The sequence below is a fragment of the Sminthopsis crassicaudata genome, chromosome 1 (genome assembly GCF_048593235.1).
Source record: "Sminthopsis crassicaudata isolate SCR6 chromosome 1, ASM4859323v1, whole genome shotgun sequence".
Lineage (NCBI taxonomy): Eukaryota > Metazoa > Chordata > Mammalia > Dasyuromorphia > Dasyuridae > Sminthopsis > Sminthopsis crassicaudata.
Window position 1 is genome coordinate 20,508,288 of NC_133617.1, and position 12,483 is coordinate 20,520,770.

General features: G+C 48.3%; 1 protein-coding gene across 1 annotated transcript in view; it reads left to right on the forward strand.

Annotated features, from left to right (window-relative positions):
• SPPL3 (signal peptide peptidase like 3) overlaps window positions 1–8,316 on the forward strand; it is a 121,720-nt gene extending 113,404 nt beyond the window's left edge. Inside the window, exons 7-11 of the mRNA XM_074296026.1 lie at window positions 4,212–4,318; window positions 4,632–4,795; window positions 5,239–5,438; window positions 6,538–6,647; window positions 7,192–8,316. Coding sequence (XP_074152127.1) covers window positions 4,212–4,318; window positions 4,632–4,795; window positions 5,239–5,438; window positions 6,538–6,647; window positions 7,192–7,263 — 653 coding nt within the window. The 3' untranslated portion in view covers window positions 7,264–8,316. The remainder of the gene's footprint in view (window positions 1–4,211; window positions 4,319–4,631; window positions 4,796–5,238; window positions 5,439–6,537; window positions 6,648–7,191) is intronic.
• The last annotated feature ends 4,167 nt before the right edge of the window (window positions 8,317–12,483 follow it).

The window sequence follows — 12,483 nt, forward strand, 5'->3', positions numbered from 1 at the left end:
CTTAAAGTCATGTCTAACCTATATCAGATTGTTTGCTGTCTTCGGAAGGAGGGAAGAAAAAATTTTGAATAAAACCTTACAAAAATGAATGTTAAAAACTATCTTTGTATGTATTTGGAAAAATAAAATACTACTCAGGAAAAGCCAGGCCCCAGAGAGTCTCAGCTAACATTTAGTATCAAAGAAGGTAAGCCTGCAGTAATCAGACTTTGCCAGTAGGGGCTACAGTGTACCACATGTTCTGTATTAAAGTTTTAAGTTTCAATTATATAAAATTATTCTCTTCCCTAAATTCCAGATTCTGTGTGCTAAATATACTCATAATAAGAATTGTATGTATTTATATTTTTTTTTACAAAACTTATTAGCTATAGAAATAAATATACATCACGGTAGAGCAGAAAGGATTCTTGTTTGAAAGGTGCCAGATCCCTTCCTTCCTTCTCCCCCTCACTTCTTCTCTCTGTTTCCTCTAGAATGACAGGTTGTCCTCCTTCTCTGAGGTTTGAGGACCCCTTCAGGCTCCAATCCTTTAACATACCTACAAATCTTGTGCCAGATAGTTTACTCTAGGCGTGTAGCATCTCCACACACACACACACACACACACAACTCCCTCTCTCCCTGCCTCTCCCTCTCTTTCTCTCTCTCTGTTTCTCTCTCTGTCTCTCTCTCTGTCTCTCTCTCTCTGTGTCTCTCCTATCTCTGTCTCTCTGTCTGTCTCTGTCTCTATTTCTCTCTCTCTCCTCTCTCTCTCTCTTTCTCTCTGTCTCTCTCTCTCTCTCTCTCTCTCTCTCTCTGTCTCTCTGTCTCTCTGTCTCTCTCTCTGTCTCTGTCTCTCTGTCTGTCTCTCTCTCTCCTCTCTCTCTCTCTCTCTCTCTCTCTCTCTCTCTCTCTCTCTCTCTCTCTCTCTCTCTCTCTCTCTCTCTCTCTCTCTCTCACACACACACACACACACACACACACACACACACACACACTCCACCAAGGGAGATGAGGTATTCATCATGTTATAATGATATTATAAATTAATGATGAGTTCTTTAGAAGTTCACAGGAGCAAGAGATATTTTTCGAGTTGGGATTCAGGCTATTTCTGATGAGATGCAGGAATTGGTATCAATCTCATTCCCTAGATAATAATACCTCTCCAACTTTTCTTTTCAAGAAACAGTGTCAGACTCTGTGTGTTCCCCAGGTTGTATGTGTGGGCCCAGAATTGTGGACACAGGAATAAAAGATGAAAGCCCATTTGAAGCCAACTTGAAAAGGGAATCAGTTCCTTAAAAGATATATAATTCCCAAAAATCCTTTGCATGCTTTCTTGTTACATATTCCGTAAATTTTGATCAACTCAGAACTTATAACTTCCTATCAAATTTTGCAGTAAGTAAGTTTTCTTCTCCCTGCACAGGATCAAATGTATTTTTCCTAACAGCCTCAGAATATTTATTGCTTGTTTCTTGGGGGTGGATTTTGATTTCCTTCCTTAATGATAATAATGCAGTTTTCTGATCATAACCAGGCAGACATTGAAATATTTAGCTTTGCATCTTTCTAGATTTCAACAACAGGAAGATGTACCCTATTTTGAAGCATCGTTGTTGGATGAGGATTTTTTTTTTTTTTAATTCCACGTGTGATTGATCTAGCCTAGATATTTTGGCAAGTGCTTTTGTATTAGACAAAGGAAGCTAAGACTTATAAATGTCTCTTTTATCTTGAAGTATTGAGGGAACATTTCAGCTCTTTTGCCCTCGTTTGTGATTGGAGGGAAGTGAGGTAAACTGAGCAAATGGATGTTCTTTGGTCACGGGAGAGGCCTGTGAGAGTTTGACTGGGGAATGGTGTTAACTAAAGGCTGCTTAAGCATCTGCTTGTATTTGCCCTAACTTGTTCATGGTTTCTAAAATAGCAGAATTGGAAAGGGCTTCAGAGATTATCAGGCCTTAGCATCTCATCTCTGCAAGCCCTAAAATGAACTAAATAAATAAATAAAACTAGTTAAGTAGCTTTTTGTAGCGCTATTTTTAGCCTGTGATAATAAAGCAGGATTTATAGTCAGACAATATTGTCTTTGATTTCTGAGAAAACTACATTCAGGAATGTGATCTTTAGGATATATCCATAAACATTTTTTAAGTGCCTACTATGTGCTAGGTACTCTGCTAAGCAGGAGGAATACCAGAAGAAACCAGAAGCACTTCCTTCCCCTTCCTGGATCATGCAACGTGTTTTAAGGATGAAGGGGGATAATAATTGAGACCCTTTTAGTGAAAACTTATCCTCATTAAATAACATTTCTAAAATTGTTAGGTACAGAGAATATACCTTTGTCCATCTCAGAGAGCTTAAATTCTAAGATATCTTCATGAAAAAATAACATGTAGAGTGTAAATATGGATTCGTGTAGAGGATAATAATTTCATTCACCAGCAAGACATCCATGCCAGAGTTTAAATCGAGTAGTTCCACATCATGAAAAGCTACTGGTGTTCTCTCCAGAGCAGAATATAGACTCCTCCAAGGGACTCACTGGTTTTATTCGCATCTTTGTATCCTCTGCCCCAAAACAGGTTTTTATTTATAGGTGCATAATGAATTTTTATTGAAATCATGTGCATTGAAGTGCCTTGGGACATGGTCATTTTCCTATTTCATGGGGCTCTCCAAACAGAATTTGAATACTGTCAGGGATGTTTCAGGAGGGAGTTTTTCATCAGGTGCAGGTTGGATGAAGTAACCTCTGTGGTCCCCTTTTGCAGGGCCTCTGTGGTTCCTTATTTTGCACCGGGTCCCTTACAAATCAGGGAGACAGTGTGCCTTGGAGAAGAGGTCATGTGATCTTGGCGTTGGTCCACTTTAGCAGAAATGTTGATGTTCTCCTGGAGAAAGGCAGCAGCCTCAAGGAACTCTGGTGAAGAGGCAGTTGCGGTTATCCAGGTAGAAGTCAGGTTATGATTATGACGTCCTGGCGCCAAGTTAGAAATGGACAGAAAATGCCTGGTCTGGAAGGCTGGTCTGTATCAGTACTGCCTCCTATTGTGCACAGTCCCCGAGAAGAGCAATAGGGCTGCTCCTAGCCCTCTGGGCCACATGGAGAAGTGCAGCTGTGGCCGTGTGACTTCCACCTTCTCTTTGGCCCCTGGAATCTCAGAGGACAAGTCAGTGTGCTAAGCACTGTCAGAAGGGACAGGCCTTCAAGGAGCTTCTCTTCCAGGTGACGATGACGAAGGGCAAAGAGAAAGAGAGTGAGGGGTCGAGACCCTTCTCAGCCAGGATGAAAGGGAGGTCCTTACCTCGTGCCTTGTGGGCCTTTGATCTATATTCCCCTCCGCCCCTCAGCCTTTACCTTCCTCTTCACATCTGCATCATCTCCTGCCTAGTGTCCCAACTCCCTGCCATCCTCTTATTAGCTGCCTTCTGCATCTGACCCTTTGTTCCTTCCTTGGCTTTTGCTGCCTCTGCTACTTAAGGCAGATGACTTTTGTAGAGCCTTTTGTGTGGTACATGTGATCCCTTCTCTGTGTTTCCCAAATACTATTTATGTGATTTAAAAGAAAAAAAAAATTCTGGTTGTTTATAGTCCAGCTAAGAAAGCTCTTAACCAGGTCTGCATGAATTGAAATAACTTGGATCTGTGGAACGATAAGGGGGTTCTGTGGTGCACAAAGCACTGTGCCTGACACGCCTAGCTGGGTGACCTGAGCAGGTCACTGGACCCTGTGAGCCTCAGTTTCCTCATCTGGAAAATGAGCTGGAGAAAGATACAGCAGATCATTTTCGTATCTTTGCCAAGAAAGCCCCAAATAGGCTCATGAAGAGTCTGAAAGGACTGAACTATAAGAAACACTTTTTCATGTACAGATTCCATATCCTGAAAAGTTTTTGTCTAAGTTCTCCTTGCACCTAGACTACTGGGCCTTGGAGAGCTCACATTTAGTGGGAATTTTCATTTCTGCAAATATCGGTGACATCAGCATAGAGCAGGGCGAGTCCTGGTAACTCGTGGTGCTTGTGCTTCCATTGGAATTGACATCGAGAAAAGGGTTTGAGCAAAGGCAGATAGTTGGTAAGGAGGCCCAGTCAGCTCCTGAGACCTGGTGGAAACCTTTGAGCCAGGCCTCCCAGCCTCAGCCAGCCTTCTGTGCCGTCTCCCGGGGTGCCGCCCACCACTGCCCAGGCACTCACTGACCCCGGTTCCCTTTCAGCTCTGGCCATGGGCCTGTGCGTGGCCATGATCGCCTTCGTCCGCCTGCCAAGCCTCAAGGTGTCCTGTTTGCTCCTTTCCGGCCTTCTCATCTATGATGTCTTCTGGGTAAGTGTTCCTTGTTCTGAAATCATCTGTTGTCCGCCATGTTTGCAGGTGGAGAGCAATCTACTTTTGTGCCCTCGAGTCCGCACAAACCCCCACTCCCCACTGAACTCGGACTTGACCTAGAATAAGTTGTTTTCCGTAATGGGTTTCACCAAAAATCATGAACTAATTAATGGCCTTTGACAGGACATCTTTACAGTGGAAAAATTGTGGATCCCTCAGAACACTAATAAGTTGTTCTTGGTGGAAAAGAAGGTAGAAAAGTTCCTGTACTCCTGTACTTTCTACAGAAAAGTCCATCTCTGTTTTCCAGGTCTTTTTCTCCGCCTACATCTTTAATAGCAACGTCATGGTCAAGGTGGCCACCCAGCCGGCCGACAACCCCCTGGATGTCCTCTCCCGGAAGCTTCACTTGGGACCAAACGTGGGCCGAGACGTTCCTCGATTGTCTCTTCCTGGAAAATTGGTCTTTCCAAGGTAAGAAGTCTGTGCTTGTGCTCTTGGCACCTATGTGCCATCTATGCTGATGGCAGAGACATAGATGAAGTTGTCAAAGCGAGGGAGGCAAACGTTATCCATGGGATTGTTTCTTGCTTGGATCTTCATTTGCCCATGACCCCTGATCTCAGGCCTCCAGATGAGGAACACTGGCTTAGACACTCATGGCAGCCCCAGCTCTTTGATGGTAAATTAAGCCTGCAGCAGCCCCAAGGGGCTTTCCTCCAATGGGCACTGTTGGAAAGCCATCCCAGCTCAGGGGACCGGGGCTCAGCATGGGATTGTGGTCCTGACCCGCAGATCCCATCTTAGAATGGCCCCTTTCCCAAGAGATGGTTGGAAGCCTGGCCCCCAGGGGAGGGCGGGCGGGGGCCTGGGTCCCAGCCCCGTGGGCCCGTCTCAGGAGGCTCCATCTGCTCCAGCTCCACGGGCAGCCACTTCTCCATGCTGGGCATCGGCGATATCGTGATGCCGGGCCTCCTGCTGTGCTTCGTGCTGCGCTATGACAACTACAAGAAACAGGCCAGCAGCGACTCGTGCGGGGCGCCGGGGCCGGGCAACATCTCGGGCCGCATGCAGAAGGTCTCCTACTTCCACTGCACTCTCATCGGATACTTCGTAGGTAAGGGACGGCGGCTGGTGGGGTTCAGTGGGGCCAGGCCTCCTTCTGGCCTCCAAGCCAGCTCTGTCTGCTGGGGTCGGGGCAGCCGAGTGCGTCCTGATCCGGGAACTCCCCACCTGTGGCTTCCAACTCTTAGTCCTTAGTGCCAAGCCAGGAACCAGTGGGGAGCTGAGCCAGGGCGCAATCTCTGGGGGAGGTTTGGCTGAACTCCTCCCCAAGGGTGATTCCATGGCTAGATAATGGTGTGTCTTCTCAGCTGCCTCCCCCAGAGCTGGCCATGCTGCCTTGCACTCCTCTCTCTTTGGGAAGGGGAGGTGGCTCGGGGAGGGGGGAGGGTGGCAGAAGTGAGACTGGCCTCAGACTGCTGACGTCTTTCTGGGAGTTTGCTTGGCGTGATCACAGTGAGCTGGTTGGTAGGAGGTTGCCAGAGGCCTAGTGCTGACTTTATGGCCACCTTGTGCCAAGGGCCCATCATCAGCTCCCAGCCTCAGGGAGGGCTGCCCTGGAGCCTCTCTGGGCACAGGGACGTTTCCCTCTGTGGCACCCAAGGGGTCTTGCTCTGCGCTTCCCCAAGTCCTCCCAAAGAAGGCTGAAAATGAGGGGGCACAGCTCACGTCAGAAGGGAAACCCCAGAAGTTATCTCCTTATTACAGAGGAGGAAGTGGAGATTTGGGAGTCAGGGCAGGGGCCAAAGCTCCCCACAACACCTATCCCTCGGCCCCTGGGACTCATTTTGCTCTTGTGTTCAATGAAAGAAGAAAGACCAGATATCAGCTTGAGGTCTGTGGCACCTGGACCGGGTCAGAGGCTTAGTGTGGACTGAAACCAGGGCTTTGACCCTGGTCAGGAAGACCAAGGCCGAGGGGAGATGAGTCCCTGGGGGTGGGGAGCCATGGGGGTGGAGCTAAGCAGGCCTGGGGCCTGGCAGGATCTTCAGAATCCTAAACTATCCTAAAGCTGAGTCTCTCACCTCTTGCTGAATAAAATGGTCACATGCTAGACCCCGACATCTTAGGATTACCCTGAAGTCCAGTAGCAGAACTCCCCCAGATTTGGCCTTTTGGGAGGGGCCCACGTTGACATCTCTGCTCCTCTCCAGGTCTGCTGACAGCGACAGTGGCGTCTCGGATCCACCGTGCGGCCCAGCCTGCCCTCCTCTACTTGGTACCCTTCACCTTGTTGCCACTCCTCACAATGGCCTATTTAAAGGTGAGACCTCCCCATTAGGCCCTGGGGCTTCGTTTTGGGGTCCTCTCAATCCTGACAGTGGCCTCCTGGCATCCACATGTGCCCGCCTTCTCGCTGCCACAGCAGAAGCACAAGCTCCCACTGGCGATCAAGTGGGTCCTGTCAAAGCTGTCGATGGACACTCTTTGGGCCTTCACATCATCAAGCTCAAAGTATTAATGTGGTGAATCTAGAATTCTCGGTTTGAAACTCTGAGTCTCAGCAATAGGGTGAAATCTGTATTGTTGGAGTGTCTGCATAAGCTGAGGCGGGGAGAGGCCTAACTGGGAGACTTTGCTGAACATCCACCTGGTTGTAATTTGTAGTTGGGCTTGGAAGGAGCTAAGAGTGTGTCTTTAAATGAAGCATTTTTGCAGTCACAGGTTCTAGGGAGTAAAATGTGGGTACCAAGCACTGGATTCTCTGCAAAAATAATTTGATAGCCTAGATCTAGAACCAGAAAGAAATAGTGAGCTTCATGGACACCACGGGCCCAATAATGACGCACAGTCTCCTCCTCTTTTAGGGTGACCTGCGCCGCATGTGGTCGGAACCTTTCCACTCCAAGGCCAGCAGCTCGCGGTTCCTGGAAGTATGATGGAGCAGCCAGAAAGTGACCAGACTCTGCTGTGGTCCTTTTCCCTTGACTCGGTGGTGGTTTTGTTCCTTCCCAGAGTGGTCCTGGCCCTGAGAGGTCTGGCCGGGGGTGCTAGTCTGACCTGACTTTGCATTGAAAAGGGGGCTGAGGCTCCAGAGACCCCCCCTTGGGTTCCTTCCTTGTGCGCTTGTGGAATTGGAGCCAGTTGGAGAAGGTTCCGGCCTCCCCTTCTCTGTTTTTATGGACCTACCCGACTGTCCCCTTAGTGGGCCAAGCGGGGCCTGGACAGTGGCGAGGAGCCGTCCAGGAGCTGTGGACCCGGACTTCAGGGGAGCCTCGTACCCTTTGGGACAGGGTTCCCATGGGGGCTTCCTTTCAGAGAACTGAGACAGAAGTTCTGTCACAAGAATCTTTTTTGGATTGATTAAACCTTTTCTGTGGTGTTCAATGACTCATTAAATCCACAGACACACATGGAGTGACTTCTTACAGTATAAATATAAGAATTTGTTGTAATGAATTCCATTTCCACCCAGATGTCGTGTTGGCAGTGAACAAGGGCACGGTTTTTATACATGTACATGCGCGCGTGTGCGCACACACATAGCTCTCTCTATATGTGTGTGTGTGTGTGTATACATATATATGCACAGATATAGAGATATATATATATATATGTGTGTGTGTGTGTGTATATATATATATATATGAAACGAGAGGAAGCTCTGCTGTGCTCGAGCCGCGAGCTGTCAGGTGCGTTCGCCTCGCCGTGACCTGGAGCGCGGGACAGCCTTCCCCAGCCCAGTGCCAGCCTCGAATCCCTCGGCCCTGGAGCATGGGGTGGCCTCCGTGCCCTCGGCGTAGCAAACTAGGGAAGCAGCCGTCTGGGCCCCTCGGGGCCCTTCTTGTTTTCCTTTTCACAGGCCTCTCCCTGACCTCTCCTGTTTTTTAGCCGTCTCTTCCTAAACCAATGCATGTATCATAGCAGCAGAAATCTTTGTGCTTTCTGATCAAGTGATGTACCACGTGTAAATACATTTTTTCTATTTTCTATTTTTTTTGTATTTTTGGCATTTTGTTTCATTAATATTCTGTATTTTCCATGCCCTCACTCCTTTAAAAAAAAAAGAAAAAGGAAAAGAAAAAAAAAGAGGCAAAACAAACAGAACAAAACAAAACAAAAACCTGTCTTTTGCTATTGTGACCCTGGTCCAAGTTTACCTGTTAATGGCAGCTTTGTCCCTGGGACTCAGTTAAAATGTGGACTTTTCTGAGTGATTCTGAGTCCTTTCATGACTAATTGATGTCTAAGCCAGACCTAGCGAGTTGCCCTTAGATCCTGTGTAGACATGGGACTGGGAATTTAAAGTGAGGAAATCCTCAGAGAAGCTCTGGGTTCCAGGAATTAGAGAAAGTGGAGGGCCAGGTTCTGGCCAGGCTGACCACACGGCCAGCACTTAGGCCCTGATAGCAGCTGTTGCCCAGTGTTTGTGGAACCGCTCACAAAGGTCAGCGGGCAAGCAGGGCACAGGACCCAGAAGGGCCCGGTTTTTCTCCCAGCTGTTTGACCCAGCTCCCTCTTAGATCCTGCCGTGTATCTGGCGTGAATTATTTTTCCATTACTCTAAGTAACCTTTGATGTGACTCAGAGTGAATGGGGCTCCAGGTTGTTGCGATAAAGGCATCATAAGGCTCATAGGGCTGTGTTTTGTTACCGTAAATCCTGCTGAATTTTACAAACAAAACGTTTTTCCCGTGCTGCTCTCCAGTGCCAGCCCTGTCTCCACAGGCAGGCTCTTTCTGCCTCGGCTTATTCAGCTTGGCCTGAAAGGTCTCCAACCTCAGCTCTTTTCCACAGAACTGAAACTCCCCAATAAAGACACCCCCGAAGGGGGCTCCCCTCTCACCACTTAGAGCCATTCCCTTTTTCTACATAACCTGGCTGAATCTGTTCCGGGTAATCAGGTGATTTCTACAGAGAGGACATGCTCATTACTTAGAAATTTAGGGAATCGTGTAATGTCTAGAGTCCCGAAGCAGACGGAAACATTTGTCTCTTAGACGTCGCACCGTCCATTGGCCATTTTGTTCCACTGGATGAGGGAAGACAGCAGGGATAGTTCCATCCTCCAGCTCTTTTGCATTTCAAAATGGGTTCTAAATAGAATCTGTCATTAGAACTGCTTAGACTCTAGAACAAGATCCTCCCGCGTTTTTCTATTGGCTTTAAATAGGGTGGAAAGAGGGCAGGTTCCAATCCTGGCTCTGCCATTTTCCCACCAATGTGTCGGTGGACAAGTCCCCGAATCCATCTGGGCTTTGTCTCTACACACCGTAAAACGCCAGCCCAGGAGTAAACTTCCACATCTGTGATCTTGCTTCCTAATCCTTGGGATTATTCCAGTGTTATGGAAACAGATGGCATTGGGCCTTTGGCCATCTGTCATGCTACACTCATGCCCTCGGACACTAGCCTATCCAGCCAATGCTGCAAGTATAGCCAGCCTTCAAGGGCCTCCGACGAGAGGCGATCCACGCTGCTGGGGGAAGCTCCGTCGGTCAGGATCTCCTACAGCCCTCCAGAGACTGGAGGACAGCGAACGGTGACTTGGCCATCATCCGGATGTCTTCGCAAGCCAAAATCCACTTTCTTCAGCCATTCCTCAAAGGGCACAGATTAAAGGTACACATCCCGAGGTGACCTCAGACCTTCCCTGGCTGCCCTCGCACCTCACACCCCCTAGAGCTAACTAGGCCTCCACCATCAGGTCTAGTGTAAGACCTTAATCTTCACTTCAGCCCACTGATGTGGCCTGCCTAGATCTGTTAAATCCAGATTTTGTTATCTATTGCATTAGCCAATCCACCCCCTCATCCAATTCTTTATTCAGTTATTTATCCAAATAGTACCTCATTCTCAAAAAAAAAGCAAAAAATCCTGTTCTATTCCATGGTCTTTCCTCCCAATACAGTTTAAAAGAACTTGGTTCTCCTTAGCTTTCCTTATCACCCACCCTCTCCTTAGAGTCACTATGCTGAGTGATAGGGATACAAGTGCACCGGGGAGGAAGAAGACCAAAGAGCTGAGGAGCAAGGACCTGCTGGGGGACATGGAGAAGACCCAGAAGCCCCCAACCCCGCAGTCAGCCCAGACCTTCCTCCATGGAGGGTCAGAGGTCAAGCTCATCCCATCATCTGGCACAGCAACTTTTCTGATTGGGCACATCTGTCTCCTTCAGCAGCTCCCGTTTTCCCCCTTCAGAATATTCTCTTTGTGGTTCCAGAATTTTAATCTTGAAATTTCAACTTCTGTCCTTCCTGGACCGACTTCCCCTTAAGAATTTTAGACCAGGGTCTCCTATGTCATCTTTGAACCATTTGAAACTTGTTCCCCCCAAATCTAGGCTCATGTTCCCAGCTTTGTTCCTCTCTTCAGGCTGAGCCATTTCTTCTTAAGCTTCCCATAATTTCCATCTCGGCATTCACTTCCTCCTTTTTATAAGAATCAGGTCCTCATTGGGCTTTCAAAGGATAAAAAGATTATAGGAAGCTTTTTAAACAAGGTGCCTGCACGTACCTTAAGCCACAAGGGTTTCCACCAAACTCCCGGCTGTGTCCTCCCATGCTGCACGGCGAGCCCGTGTCTAGCTCCGTAATTCAGCGTGAGCCACCTCCTCCTCCCTTTTCTTCTAATAGGAAGTGATTTGTTAGACTCCAGGCCCATCATATTCTTGAGGCCTCAGATACAATTCGTCCCCTGGCTAAGCACCTGTCATTGATGTATTTTAAGTGGGTTCCAGAAGGCTACTCAGTTCAGCAAACATTTAAGCCCCAAATATTAACCGTTCCAGTGCGGACGTTTGGCATTTTGCTCCTATTTCTTTCCTTTAGGTGTCTGGTAGCTTAGCTGTGGCCGCCAGGAAGGAACATGGGGAGCATCAGTGCCCTTCAAATGGGAGCAGGTTCAAATTTCCCCCTCTTCAAATTAACTCTCACCTTCCTCGTTTGGAGTTAATGAAGGACGGGATGGTCTGAGACTGTCTGAGTACTCTTGTTGCGTCCAGTGCGCTCTGACTCCCAGCGGGACCTGGTTGGGAGAGATTTGGGCCGCAGGGCTTTCCAGCAGGCCAGCTGAAGGAGGAGTGTTCGCCTTCCCTTGGCAAAACCGGTGAGTTGGGTTTGACTAGAAGGAAAACGATTCATAGGTTTTTGTCAGAGATAGAGAAGAGACCCGAGGCATCTGCTCCGGCCTCCTCCGGCCTGACCCAGTGTCCTCTCGGCAGCACGGCCAGCCCCACACCGAGACTTCTCCTTCCCTAGGGAGGAGGAGGAGGAGGCCTAGAGTTACAAAAACCTTGCAGGTCTGGTTCTTTGCGGGGAGGGCCCCATTTGTCCAGGCTTTGTTTGGGACACTGTTCAGATGTTACAGCTGAGTTGTGGCTTAGACAAATCTTGCCTGTAGAGTTCTGCCCGATCCCATCCACACGGTTTGTCTACCTATAGCAAAGGTCACATTTCGCCATAATAAGAAGGAACCTCCTCAGGAAGCCTTCCAGTCCATATGGAAACTTGAGATGCAGCCCCAGTGCCAACTCTGCCCCCTCCTCCCATTCTGCCAACAGAGCCGCTAATCACGCAGAGAACAATGGCCCTTAAGTTTGGGGCGCCACACCCACGGGCTTTTTCTTGGCACCAAACAAATGTGGAAAGTAAGTGCAGGTGTGTTTTTAAAACTTGAAGAAACTTTCTCTCTGCGCTCATTTGGCAACCATTCACCACCTACTGTATACTTGGCCAGTATACAGTATACAAGGAGTATACAAGTATACAAGGAGATGGGAAAGCAGTTTTCCCAAGGAAAAAGCTGGTCCTGAGATGGTTCCTTAGGACCCAAAGTAGCCAGAAGTTATGGGGGCGTCCCCACAAATGCCAGTCAGTGGTGGGTGCCTCTGATTGCCTCAGGAGATTGAATAGGGATCAACCTGGAAGCTCCTCCAAATTCTGCTACGTTCTCCACTGAGAGGCCCCAGAGGAGAGGCCCTTGGGGTACTACTGGTACTACGTATCACTTGCCCAAATGAGGTATTTGGCACCAATGCATGAGCCGTGTTGCCCTGAATGAAACCGAGGTGTTTGTTGCAAGAGTTTGGAAAACGGTTGCTCTTGGCTGAATTGCACAGGTCGGCGTGCTCGTGCTGGTTTAGACCAGGAGCAACTGGT